General features: G+C 45.1%; 1 protein-coding gene across 3 annotated transcripts in view; it reads left to right on the forward strand.

Annotated features, from left to right (window-relative positions):
* The first annotated feature begins 740 nt into the window (after positions 1–740).
* Positions 741–14125, forward strand: part of ACACA (acetyl-CoA carboxylase alpha) — a 510335-nt gene continuing 496950 nt past the window's right edge. The window contains exon 1 of one of the 3 annotated variants that reach the window (XM_040337823.1): positions 741–840. Coding sequence is in view for 1 of the 3 variants with exons in the window: in XM_040337822.1 (XP_040193756.1) it covers positions 889–964 (76 nt within the window). In the remaining 2 variants the exon portion in view is untranslated. Of the gene's footprint in view, positions 965–14125 lie in introns of all 3 variants that reach the window. The other 2 variants (XM_040337822.1, XM_040337824.1) reach the window with 2 other exon arrangements.

The raw sequence follows: 14125 nt of genomic DNA on the forward strand, positions 1-14125 counted from the left end.
CATTTATGAATACATGCAATTTCTCAATGGAGTTCACACACTAGATGAGGTCACACACTGGATGAGGTCACACAATGGATGAGGTCACACACTGGATGAGGTCACACAATGGATGAGGTCACACAATGGATGAGGTCACACACTGGATGAGGTCACACAATGGATGAGGTCACACACTGGATGAGGTCACACAATGGATGAGGTCACACAATGGATGAGGTCACACACTGGATGAGGTCACACAATGGATGAGGTCACACACTGGATGAGGTAACATAATGGATGAGGTCACACAATGGATGAGGTCTCATAATGGATGAGGTCACACACTGTGCAATGCAGAGATCTATAGGGGCTCCATTCATGTCTATCACTTCCGATCTCCCCCTCCTCAGTGACTGTGTACATACACCCAGGTAACCTTTCCGCCAGACACGTGACGTCACACAGGGGCTGCTATTTGGCCGACACATATTTAGGATAGTGGCAGGATGACAGCTCCGCCCCGCCCACCTCCTCCCATTGGTAGACTCGCTCTGAGAGCTCGGACGATGGATGTAGGCGCGGCCCAGCGCGGCCTCCTATTGGCCAGCCCTGAGCAATCAGCGCCCGAGAGCTCGCCGGTTCCCGGGGCGGAGCTATAGTGTGAACGCACTGAAGTAACCCCGATCACACCACTCTTCGGCTGAGGCTGACACACGGGGGGCGGGGCTTGCCGTGAATGGAGGCGGGTGTAGGGGGCGGGGATATAAACCTGTACCGAATCGGTTGAGTAGCATCTTGTGTTTGGCTTGCTTCTGTTTCTATTGACTTCCTCCTGGACTGTGTGTGTGATCTCAGGTGAGCAGACCGCGTCATGCTGGATAATTCCCGGCAGGATCGGAATTAATGGGGATGAATGGCTGGGGAAAGTGCTGTGTATTCTGTGACAGCTCTGTGTATTCTCTCACCGTTTGGCCTGAAGGTGTGTAGCTCTGTTTTGTCATCATATATATATAATATATACAGTGCTGGGAGAGGGCTGATCAGGAAAGTGTGTCATCATTATAAATACATGGAGGGTGGGCTGTGTGATCATCTATGGGCCAGGACCAGGGTGATGATCACCCTTGAGAAGAGCCACATGGTCACCCTTGCCATGCCCCATCAGCTCAGGGATGCTCCGATCATCGTACTGGACTGGTGGCTCCTCTGCCCCCCAACATGACATGGGGACACCTTCCTGATCACGTGACAACCCCTGACTACAGGACACATACCTGTACAGTACGACAACTTGTGACACACACACACACTGCAGTCACACTTGACGATCGTAAACGAACGGCTCGTGCACACAATCCGGAAATCGTACGAAAAATATTGCGATCGTATGATAATCGCATCATTTGTACAGAGCTTTCGAGAGCCGGTCACGACAGTTTAGCCAATAGGACAAGCACAAAAATGATTCTTGTTTAATCAGTACAGTTGTTGTCTGAAAATACAATACAAATACACTACAACACATGACATCACTTCCGATTTATTTATTTTTTGTATTCTGTCATACGAGAATTTTCATAACTTTAGTAAGCTCTTCATGTTAGATGTATGACTAGCATGCAAAAAAAAAAAAAAAACGGATGATCTATCAGTTTATGAAGGATAACAACCAATGTGCCCCCCTCTGTATAACTAGTCAGGTAGACCCTTAAAGTGACACTAAGAGCCGGTTCACACTGCAGCGGCACGACTTCGGGGGCGACTCGGCAAGACGGCCTGAAGACGACTTCAGAGGCGATTAGCAAAATGACTTCTGTATAGAAGTCAATGCAAATCGCCCTGATCCTCCCCCCGAAATTGTACAAGAACCTTTTTCTAAGTCGGAGCGACTTACGCCGCTCCTATTAGAACGGTTCTATTGAATAGAATGGGACGAGTCGCCCCAGTGTGAACCGGCTCTTAAGGTTTTATTTTTTTTTCTAATAACAAACATGTCATACTTACCTCCACTGTGTAGCTCATTTTGCACAGAGTGGCCCCAATTATCCTGTTCGGTGGTCCCTCGGCGGCTCTCGTGGCTCCTCCCTGCATCAGATAACCCCCTAGGAGAAGTTCTATCCCGGGGAGGGGTTACCTTGCAGGTGCGCTCCCGAATCCATCATTCGGCGTTCATAGCTGCCAAATGCAGGACTCGGCCCACCCCCTGCGTTATTGTATTTGGTTGACAGCAGTGGTAGCCAATGGCTGCGCTGCTATCAATCTATCCAATGAAGAGCCGAGAACCCCGGGCAGAGAGACTGCGTGTCCTCGGCGTGGGACATTCCGGGGCTGAGGTGAGTAAAACAGGGGGCTGGGGGGCCACTGACTGACAGAAGTTTTTTCACCTTAATGCATAGGATGCTTTCGAGAGCCGATCACAACAGTTTTTCCAATCGGACAAGCACAAAAATGATTCTCGTACGATACCAGATTGTACAATTTTTGTTCAATCAGTACAGTTGTCGTCCAAAATTACAATACAAATACACAATACAAATACACTGCAACACATGACATCACTTCCAATTTTATTTTTTATTCTGTCATACGAGAATTTTCATAACTTTAGTAAGCTCTTCATGTTCGATGTACGACTGGTATACAAAAAATGGATGATCTGTCAGTTTATGAAGGATACCAACCAATGTGCCCACCTCTGTATAACGAGTCAGGTAGACTGGTTATACAGGTTTACTAAAGGTTTGATTTTTTTTTTTTTTTAAATATCAAACATGTCATACTTACCTCCACTGTGCAGTTCGTTTTGCACAGTGTGGTCCCGATCCACCTCTTCTGGGGTCCCTCGGCAGCTCTCGTGGCTCCTCTCCACAATAGATAACCCCCTAGGAGAAGCGCTCTCTCAAGGGGGTTACCTTGCGGGCATGTTCCCGAGTCATCATTTGGCATCCATAGCCACCGAATGCAGGACTCGGCCCTGCTCTCCGACGGCCGCGTCATTGGATTTGATTGACAGGAGGGTTTACAACCCCTTTAAGCCCCGTACACTCGATCAGAAATTTGTCCGAAAAAAAAAAAAATCATACGATAATCGACTTGTTAGTACAGAGCTTTTCGAGAGCCGATCACGACTATTCATTCGATATTATGACAACTGCGAACGGCTGCAGGCGTCAATGCAAAGTTAATGACACCCCCCCCAGATCGCAGTGCGAACCGATAAATTGTACAGGAATCGGATTGCATAGGTGTGAACACATGCGATCCAATTCCAGTGCGGACCAATAAAAGGGTCCTGCACCCGTTTTGGTGCGAAAGCGATGCGATTTCAGTCATGCATTTTGTATGGCTGAATTCACATTGCATGTGATCAGTACAGCAATGCAAACGCAATCCTCCCCACGCACACATTCAAGAAAATCGACAGTGATGCTGGGTGCTGTAATGACCATAGGCTGGAAAACGTGGATAATTAAAGTGAAGAAATGTCATCAGCACACCAAGGATTCCTTGAAATGGTCCCTAAGCTTTATTCCGTGGTCCTATAATAAATATACAGCAATGTTTCGGAGCCACGCAGGGCCCCTTCATCAGACAAGTGGCCCCATGGGACCACGGGATAAAACTTTGGACCCTTTCAAGGAATCCTTGGTGTGCTGATGACATTTCTTCTTGCTACACAGCAATGCGGTGCAAATCGCATGCGATGTCTGTGATGGCACAAGTGTGAACCCAGCCTCAGTACAGTTGTCATTCGAAAATACAATACAAATACACTACAACACATTACATCACTTCCGATTTTTATTTTTTTTGTTTTATTCTGTTGTACGAGAATTTTCATAACTTTTAGTGAACTTTTAATTTTCGAAATGAGATTAGCAAGCAAAAAAATGAACGATCATTTGTCCAATAATCTCATCTTGTGTACCAGGCTTAAGGGTCTACCTGACTAGTTATACAGAGGTGGGAACATTGGTTGGTATCCTTTATAACCCAAGTGTAATGCCCGGTACAGACAGAGGCCCGGATTCACGTAGAATCGCGTATCTTTGTGCGGGCGTAACGTATCCTATTTACGTTACGCCTCCGCAACTTTGACAGGCAAGTGCCGTATTCTCAAACTAAAGTTGCGGTGGCGTAGCGTAAATAGGCCGGCGTAAGCCCGCCTAATTCAATTGTGGTAGATGTGGGCATGTGTTATTTAAATTTAATGTGACCCCACGTAAATGACGCTTTTTACGAACGGCGCATGCACCGCCCGTGAAAGTATCCCAGTGCACATGCTCCAAATTAACACGCAAGAAGCCAATGCTTTCGACGTGAACGTAAATGACGCCCAGCCCTATTCGCGAACCACAATTTTCAAAATTCGACGCTGGAACGACGTCCATACTTAACATTGGTACGCCTCATATAGCAGGGGTAACTTTACGCCGGGAAAAGCCTAACGTAAACGGCGTATCTGTACTGCGTCGGCCGGGCCTACGTTCGTGAATTGGTGTATCTAGCTGATTTACATATTTCTAGGTGTAAATCGGCGTACACGCTCCTAGCGGCCAGGGTAAATATGCAGTTAAGATCTGACGGCGTAAGAGACTTACGCCGGTCGGATCTAATACAAATCTATGTGTAACTGATTCTAAGAATCCGGCGCATAGATACGACGGCTCGGACTCAGAGTAACGACCGTGTATCTGGAGATACGCCGGCGTAACTCGTACGAGAATCCGGGCCAATGAGATTATCGGACGAATGATCGTCTGTTTTTTTTTTTTTTTTGCATGTTCATCTCAGATCGAATCTGATCAGTTTACTAAAGTCACGAAAATTTCTGTGCGACAGAATAACAATTCCGAAGTGATATCATGTGTTCATAATGCATTTGTATTTTTGAACGATCGCTGTACTGATTAAATGAAAATTGTACCATCTGGCATTGTGCAAATTTTTCATGCTTGTCCAATGGAATAATATCGGATGAACTGTCATGATCGGCTCTCGAAAGCTGTGTACTTACGATCCGATTATTGTACGATCGATTCGAAAGTGGTATTTTTCCATACGATTTTCTGATTGTGTGTACGGGGCTTAAGGGTCTACCTGACTAGTTATACAGAGGTGGGCACATTGGTTGGTATCCTTCATAAACTTAGTGTAAGGGTCTACCTGACTAGTTATACAGAGGTGGGCACATTGGTTGGTATCCTTCATAAACTCAGTGTAAGGGCCAGATCCACGAAGCAGTTACACTGGCGTATCTATTGATACGCCGCGTAACTGCTAGGTTGCTCCGGCGTATCTTTGTTTTGTATCCACAAAACAAGATATGCCTGAAGCTGGGCTAGATCCGACTGGCGTACGTCTTAGTACGCCGTCGGATCTAAGGTGCATATTTACGCTGGCCGCTAGGTGGCGCTTCCGTCGATTTCCGCGTCGAATATGCAAATTAGCTAGATACGCGAATCCACAAACGTACGTCCGGCCGGGGCATTTTTTTACGTCGTTTCCGTAAGGCTTTTTTCCGGCGTAAAGTTACCCCTGCTATATGAGGCGTACTCAATGTTAAGTATGGACGTCGTTCCCCGGTCGAATTTTGAAAATCTTACGTCGTTTGCGTAAGTCGTTCGCGAATAGGGCTTTGCGTAGAATTATGTTCACGTCGAAAGCATTGGCTTGTTGCTGGTTAATTTGGAGCATGCGCACTGGGATACCCCCACGGACGGCGCATTCGCTGTTAAAAAAAAAGGCCATTTACGTCGGGTCAAGCCGTATTGACATAAAACACGCCCCCATCTCATCCATTTGAATTGCGCGCCCTTACGCCAACAAAGTTACACTACGCCGCCGTAACTTACGGCACAAATTCTTTTAGGATACAGAAAATACTCTGTAAGTTACGGCGGCGTAGTGTATCAGAGATACGCTACGCCTGACGGAAAGATGCGCTGAGGTACGTGGATCTGGCCCTAAGTGTCTACCTGATTAGTTATACAGAGGTGGGCACGTTCGTTGGTATAATATACTTCTTAAACTCAGTGTAAGGGTCTCCCTAATTAGTTATACAGAGGTGGGCACATTGGTTGGTATCCTTCATAAACTCAGTGTAAGGGTCTACCTGATTACTTGTATAGAGGTGGGCACATTGGTTGGTTTCCTTTATATGAAAAATAAAGGAAACGCCTAACTTTCTGTAAAATCTGAACAAAGTAATTTGGCAACCATTATTTTTTTTTTTTGTTTACAAAATGTTTTATTGACAAATAACAAAAACAAAAGCAAACATCACCATCTAAGCGACTTGGGGCCAAATCCTCAAAAGGGATACGCCGGCGTAACTACTGTTACGCCGTCGTATCCCTGTTTCTAACTATGGAACTGATCCACAGAATCAGTTTTCCATAGTTAGGCAGAAGATCCGGCATGTGTAAGAGACTTACACTGCCGGATCTTAGGATGCAGTACTGCATCCGCCGCTGGGGGCATTTCGTGTCGAAATGCCGCCTCGGGTATGCAAATTAGCACTTGCGGAGATCCACGAAGCTTTTCAGCTTCGTTTTTTCTCCGTAAGTTTTAGTTTGCAAACGCAAAATTAGGGCTGCTTTTACAAAGTGTAAAGTTAGTACACCATGTAAAAGCAGACCCTTCTGTCCAGCGACGTGATTTTTTTCTTGTTTTGAATTTTTTTTTTTTCGCCGTATCTTTTTTTTTTCCCGACGCAACTTTATTGACCCGTCGCGATCCACAAAGCTCGGCTTAACGTAATTTCGCACTATGCACGTCGGGAAATGCGTCACGAGCATGCGCAGTACGGCCAGCGCGGGAGCGCGCCTCATTTAAATGGGAATCACCCCATTTGAAGAGGAACGCCTTGCGCCGGCGGAATTTAAGTTACACCGCTGCAAATTCCAAGGTAAGTGCTTTGTGGATCGGGCACTAACTTGGGAAATTTGCGGCAGTGTAACTTAAATGGAAAAAGTTAAGTTACGCCGCCTGGCTGAGGATTTGGCCCTTGGTAACCAGTCGTGGGCCACAATGAACAGAGCAGGCAGATGACAGGTCCATGCATATGCTGAGCAGACAAGGGCACAGCCCACGCTACTTTATTGGTCCTCCAATCTGATCTGCCCAGGTGGAAGGGGACGGATTCCCCCTTCTGTTTTTTTTTTTTTTTTAGCAGATCGAATTAGAGGTAGGTGGGTGTAAACGGCCACAAGTCGTTTTACATCTGTGGCTCAATAGAAGTGAATAGAGGATCCAATTGGGTCGGACTGATTGTGTCAAAGGGGCCTAAGGCTGCTTTCACACTGATGCGCTGCGGTATACCCACACTGAGGGTGCAAAGCAGTGCACCTGTGGCTTTCCTTAGACTTCTAATATATCCTGCAGGTGTGGTGCACTTTCTGAAGTGCACCAACTTACAGGTAATAACAGGTCTATGGCTCAGTGAAGGGAACCCGCACCTGCGGATCAGTTTGAAAGCAGCCCAGTAACCACTGCAGAACAGATATGTCCATATATACGTTGTGATTTTAGTATTAAACTTACCTTTAGTAACAGTCTTCCATTCAAGTATCACCAGCTGTTGCTGTGCCAGGCAGAGAGCATTTGGTATCACTCCAACTGTGACGGGAGTTGGCGCTATACATGAAGAATCGGCTTATGCCAACCCACCATCCCAGAGCAGGGAGGTCACTAGCCACATCAGAGGGCTCCCTGGGCCAAATGTGGCCCCTGGGCCACTGGTTGGGCACCCCTGCATTAGATGGTACACAAAACCACAGAATTGACACAGATCATTATTTGTTCTATATATAACGCTTGACCTCCCAAAGATTTACCCCCCCCCCCTTTATGACCAGGCCATTTTTTTTTGCATTACTTCAACTGACAATTGCACGGTCATGCGACTTTGTACCCCAATTTTTTTCCCCCCATAAATAGAACTTTCTTTTGGTGGTATTTGATCACCTCTGTGTTTTTAATTTTTTTTTGTGCTATAAACAAAAATTAAAACCGACAATTAATAAAAAAAAAACGTTATTATTTTACTTTCTGCTATAAGACATTTTCAATCAAAAAACATTTTTCTTTCATTTAGGCCAATATGTATTCTGCTATATAATCTTGGTAAAAGAACCAAACAAACCAATAAGCGTATATTTGGGTATGCACAAAAGTTATAGCGTCTACAAACTACAGGATATTTATTTTTTACTAGTAATGGCGATCGGCTACTTATAGCAGGACTGCAATCTTACGGTGGACATTCTGACACTTTTGACACTTTTTGGGGACCAGCGCTAAAAAAAATGCACTGTCACTGTACTAATGACGCTGGCTGGGAAGGGGTTAACATCAGGGGCACTCAAAGGGTTAACTGTGTGCCTAACCAATGTTTTACTACACTGTGGGAGGTGCGTTTACTAGAGCAAGAGATGTAATTTATTTCTTGCTTTGCAGGGACTCAAATTCCATCCCTTCCCTCCTGTCGGAACAGCGATGTGCCTCGTCTTTATAGGCAGATCACAGTTCTGTCTCTCTGCCTAACATTCGACAGGTGCCGGAGGACATTGGGTACTGTGCACCTGCTGATCAGCTTCTGCTGTGTGTAATCACACTGGAAGCAGTCCGCTCACAGCGTGCATGCGTGCCCCCCTACGCGGAAGTGTTGGATCATGTATATACAGTATCTCACAAAAGTGAGTACACCCCTCACATTTTTGTAAATATTTTATATCTTTTCTTGTGACAACACTGAAGAAATGACACTTTGCTACAACGTAAAGAAGTGAGTGTACAGCTTGTATAATGAATGTTATTTTGAGGGGATAGTAAATTTACACTAACACACAACCATTAATGTCTAAACTGCTGGCAAAAGAAGTGAGTACACCCCTAAATGAAAATGTCTAAATTTGGCCCAATTAGCAACTTTCCCTCCCTGGGGTCATGTGACTCATTAGTACAGGATCTCAGGTGTGAATGGGGAGCAGGTGTGTTAAATTTGTTGTTATCGCTCTCACTCTCTCATACTGGTCACTGGAGGTTCAACATGGCACCTCATGGCAAAGAACTCTCTGAGGATCTGAAAAAAATGCTCTACATAAAGATGGCCTAGGCTATACGAAGATTGCCAAGACCATGAAACTGAGCTGCAGCACGATGGCCAAGACCATACAGCAGTTTAACAGTTCCACTCAGAACAGGCCTCACCATGGTCAACCAAAGACGTTAAGTGCACGTGCTCAGCGTCATATCCAGAGGTTGTCTTTGGGGAAAAAAACATATGTGGGGGGGTCAGTCTGTCAGTGCTCAGACCATACGCCTTACCTTGCATTAAATCGGTCTGCATGGCTGTCGTCCCAGAAGGAAGCCAAAGATTATGCACAAGAAAGCCTGAAGACAAGCAGACTAAGGACATGGATAACTGTGCTGTGGTCTGATGAGACCAAGATAAACGTATTTGTTTCAGATGGTGTCAGGCGTGTGTGACGGCAACCAGGCAAGGAGAACAAAGTGTGTCTTGCCTGGGGAGCTACAGTTCATTGAGGGAACTATAAATGCCAACATGTACTGTGACATACTGAAGCAGAGCATGATCCCCTCCCTATGGAGACTGGGCCACAGGGCAGTATTCCATCATAAAAAAGACCCCAAACACACCTTCGAGATGACCACTGCCTTGCTAAAGAAGCTGAGGGTAAAGGTGATGGACTGGCCAAACATGTCTCCAGACCTAAACCTTATTGAGCATCTGTGAGGCATCTTCAAATGGAAGGTGGAGGAGCATCATGGAGGAGTGGAAGAGGACTCCAGTGGCAACCTGTGAAGCTATGGTGAACTCCATGCCCAAGAGGGTTAAAGCAGTGCTGGAAAATAATGGTGGCCACACAAAATTATGACACTTTGGGACAAATTTGTACTTGGGTGTACTCACTTTTGTTGCCAGTAGTTTAGACGGGACAGCAAATGTACCCTGTTATACAAGCTGTACACTCATTACTTTACATTGTAGCAAAGTGTCATTTCTTCAGTGTTGTCACATGAAAAGATATAATAAAATATTTACAAAAATGTGAGGGGTGTACTCACTTTTGTGAGTTATTGTGTGTGTGTGTATATATATATATATATATATATATATATATATATATATATATATATAATTATAATATATGTGTGGTGTGTGTGTGTGTGTGTGTGTGTGATCCAGCGCATGAAACAGTAAAACTGCTATAGGGCTGACCTTTTGGTTTACTAAACGTTTTATTGACAAATTTTCAAAAACAAACATCACCAGCTAGACAAGTAACACATATATGGTACACAAAACATCTGAATTGGCACCCATCATTATTTGTTTCATATATATATATATATATAATAAACATCAGACTTTGTTTTTGAACATTTTAACCGCTTCAGCCCCGGAAGATTTGGGGCCATTTTTTGCGATACGGCACTGCGTCGCTTTAACTGACAATTGCGCGGTCGTATGACGTTGTACCCAAACAAAATTAACGTCCCCTTTTCCTCACAAATAGAGATTTCCTTTGGTGGTATTTGATCACCTCTGCGGTTTTTATTTTTTGGGCTATAAACAAAGATAAAGCGACAATTCTGAAAAAAACGCAATGGGGGAGATTTACTACAGCTGGTGCACACAGAACCTGCTGCAGCTATGCATGGTAACCAATCCGCAACTAGGTTTTATTGTCGACGCCTATTTGAAAAAGCTGAAATTAGAAGCTGATTGGTTACTGTGCACGGCTGCACCAGATTCTGTGTACACCAGCTTTAGTAAATCCCCCACACATCTTTTACTTTTTGCTATAGTAAATATCTAGGGTTGTCCAGATACCGATACCAGTATCGGTATCGGGACCGATACCGAGTATTTGCGGGAGTACTCGTACTCGCGCATATACCCCCGATACCTAAATAGAATACTCCCCCCCCCCCCCCTGCCGCCGCATCGCGCCGCTGCATCGAAAGCCGCCGCATGGGTTAAACGCTGAGCGGGAACATCACAGCTTTCATTTGAATAGCTATAGTGTTCCCGCGCGTATAGACACTCCCCCTTGCCCGGGATTGGATGGGTTATCGTGATCTGTTCAATCCCGAGCAAGGGGGAGTGTCTATACGCGCGGGCAAAACAGCTATTCAAATGAATGCTGTGATTTTCTCCATGCGGCGGCTTTCGGCGGCAAAGGTATGGGGGAAATGGCTGGAGGGACATGGCTAGAGGGACATGGCTAGAGGGACATGGCTAGAGGGACATGGCTGCATATGTGAGGGACATGGCTGCATATGTGAGGGACATGGCTGCATATGTGAGGGACATGGCTGCATATGTGAGGGACATGGCTAGAGGGACATGGCTGCATATGTGAGGGACATGGCTAGAGGGACATTGCTGCATATGTGAGGGACATGGCTAGAGGGACATTGCTGCATATGTGAGGGACATGACTAGAGGGACATGGCTGCATACGTGAGGGACATGTCTAGAGGGACATGGCTGCATACGTGAGGGACATGTCTAGAGGGACATGGCTGCATATGTGAGGGACATGGCTGCATATGTGAGGGACATGGCTAGGGGGACATGGCTGCATATGTGGGGGACATGGCTGCATTTGGGGACACATTTAAAAAAAGTATCGGTATTCGGTATCGGCGACTACTTGAAAAAAAGTATCGGTACTTGTACTCGGTCCTAAAAAAGTGGTATCGGGACAACCCTATAAATATCCCAATTTAAAAAACAAATAAAAAAAAAAAAAACTTTTTTTCCCATCAGTTTAGGCCGCTATATATTCTTCTACATATTTTTGCAGTAAGTGTATATTGATTGGTTTCCGCAAAAGTTATAGCGTCTTCAAACTATGGGAAAGATTTATGGCATTTATGTTTTTTTTTTTATTATTTTTTTTTTGTAGTAATGGTGGTGATCAGCCCCGTAGTGAGTATCTACTGAGAATGGCATTCACCGATTGGTCAGCGCAGTCACGTGACCATGCTGACCAATGAGGAGCACATCTGAGGCTTCCTTCAGGGTTTCTCAACCAGGGTTCCGTCAGAGGTTGTTCCTTGAGCAATAAAGAGTTTCTAACTCCAAGTTACCATTGATTTATCTTTCTAACTGAGTGTAGGCGGGACATTTTTCCCACCAATCAACATGTATAGGGAGAGCCCTGCTAAATTATGGTGAAGATTGTAATGCTTTTTACATTGGTGGCCAATTGAAAATCTGGTCAGTGTAGTGGCCCATGGGAGAAGGATCTCTTATAATAATGATCAGTGGGCAAAGCACAGCACAGCCACATGACCGTGCTGACCAATGAGGGGCACATCTAAGGCTTCTCCCATTGACCATTAATATAAGAGGTGCTTCTCCTATTGGCCACCAGTGTATCGGACCACAACACTGACCACTTTTTCCACTGGCCACCAACGTAAAGCACTACAATTTTTACTGTTTCACCATAATTTAGCAAGGATTTCCCTATACATGAAAGTAATTGTAAAGGTTCCTTTTATATTATACTTACCAGGTCTGTGCAGTGGTATTGCACAGAGTGGCTTCGATCCTTCTCTTCTGGGGTCCCGCACGGGTGCTCTGGGCTGTGGCACACCTGCGGGGCTCAATTCTGCCAATTGACACACAATCTGCTGCTCGGCCCCCACCCCCCCTCCTTTTGTCACTGGATTTGATTGACTGCAACATGATCCAATAGCTACCACTGCTCTCGCTGAGTCCAGTGAGGAGGGAGAGAATGGGGGGCACCGCTTCTCTCTGGCTCAGCACTAGATCAAGATTTGGCTCAGATATGTATTTAAAGAGAGGGGGGCTGATCATAAGTTTTTTTTTTTTTTTTTTTACCCTTATGCGGAGAATGTATTAAGGTAGAAAAAAAATAACTTTAGCCTTTGCAACCAGGATTGTAAAGAGGGTTCCCATGAATTAAAAAGATTGCAAAATTCTGCTTTAAGGTGTCCCAGAGGAAAGACACACTTCTCATTGGGCAGTATGGTTACTTCTCATTGGGCAGTATGGTTACTTCTCATTGGGCAGTATGGTTACTTCTCATTGGGCAGTATGGTTACTTCTCATTGGGCAGTATGGTTACTTCTCATTGGGCAGTATGGTTACTTCTCATTGGGCAGTATGGTTACTTCTCATTGGTCAGTATGGTTACTTCTCATTGGGCAGTATGGTTACTTCTCATTGGGCAGTATGGTTACTTCTCATTGGGCAGTATGGTTACTTCTCATTGGGCAGTATGGTTACTTCTCATTGGGCAGTATGGTTACTTCTCATTGGGCAGTATGGTTACTTCTCATTGGGCAGTATGGTTACTTCTCATTGGGCAGTATGGTTACTTCTCATTGGGCAGTATGGTTACTTCTCATTGGGCAGTATGGTTACTTCTCATTGGGCAGTATGGTTACTTCTCATTGGGCAGTATGGTTACTTTTCATTGGGCAGTATGGTTACCTTGAACAATGAGGACTTTCCATTGTGAGCAATATGATTAATATTTACTCCAGAGCTGTGCCTTGCATTGTATGAACTGTCACACCAGCAGCATGGGGCATCACTGCTTCTATGTGCAGTGGGGTCTGAGGGGATGGGCAGGATATTTAGAGTTAGTTCACCTTTTAATTTTTAGTAAAATTATAGGTGAACTTATCCTTTAAAAAAGGAACTTCCACAGGGTCTGGGGAAATTAAACATCAACAGCTACAAATCCTGTAGCTGCAAATTGTTAAGAACCAAATACCAACCTGTTCAGAGCGGCGCTGTCTTCCCCAGAGACAATGCTTCTCATGGTCTTTGTTCTTCTGTGCTGCCATCTTGGTTTCAGGAGCCAGATGTCACTTCATGGTTACTCACAACTTGCTCCCCACTGCACATACGTGGGATTGATGAGTGCTGGTCCTGCAACCTCCTAGGACAGTGATGGTGAACCTTGGCACCCCAGATGTTTTGGAACTACATTTCCCATGATGCTCATGCACTCTACATTGTAGTGGAGCATCATGGGAAATATAGTTCTAAAACATCTGGGGTGCCAAGGTTCACCATCACTGTCCTAGGATGTGTGATGTTACCCCAGGATGCTGCAGGCATGAG

The sequence above is a fragment of the Rana temporaria genome, chromosome 2, assembly GCF_905171775.1.
Source record: "Rana temporaria chromosome 2, aRanTem1.1, whole genome shotgun sequence".
NCBI lineage: Eukaryota > Metazoa > Chordata > Amphibia > Anura > Ranidae > Rana > Rana temporaria.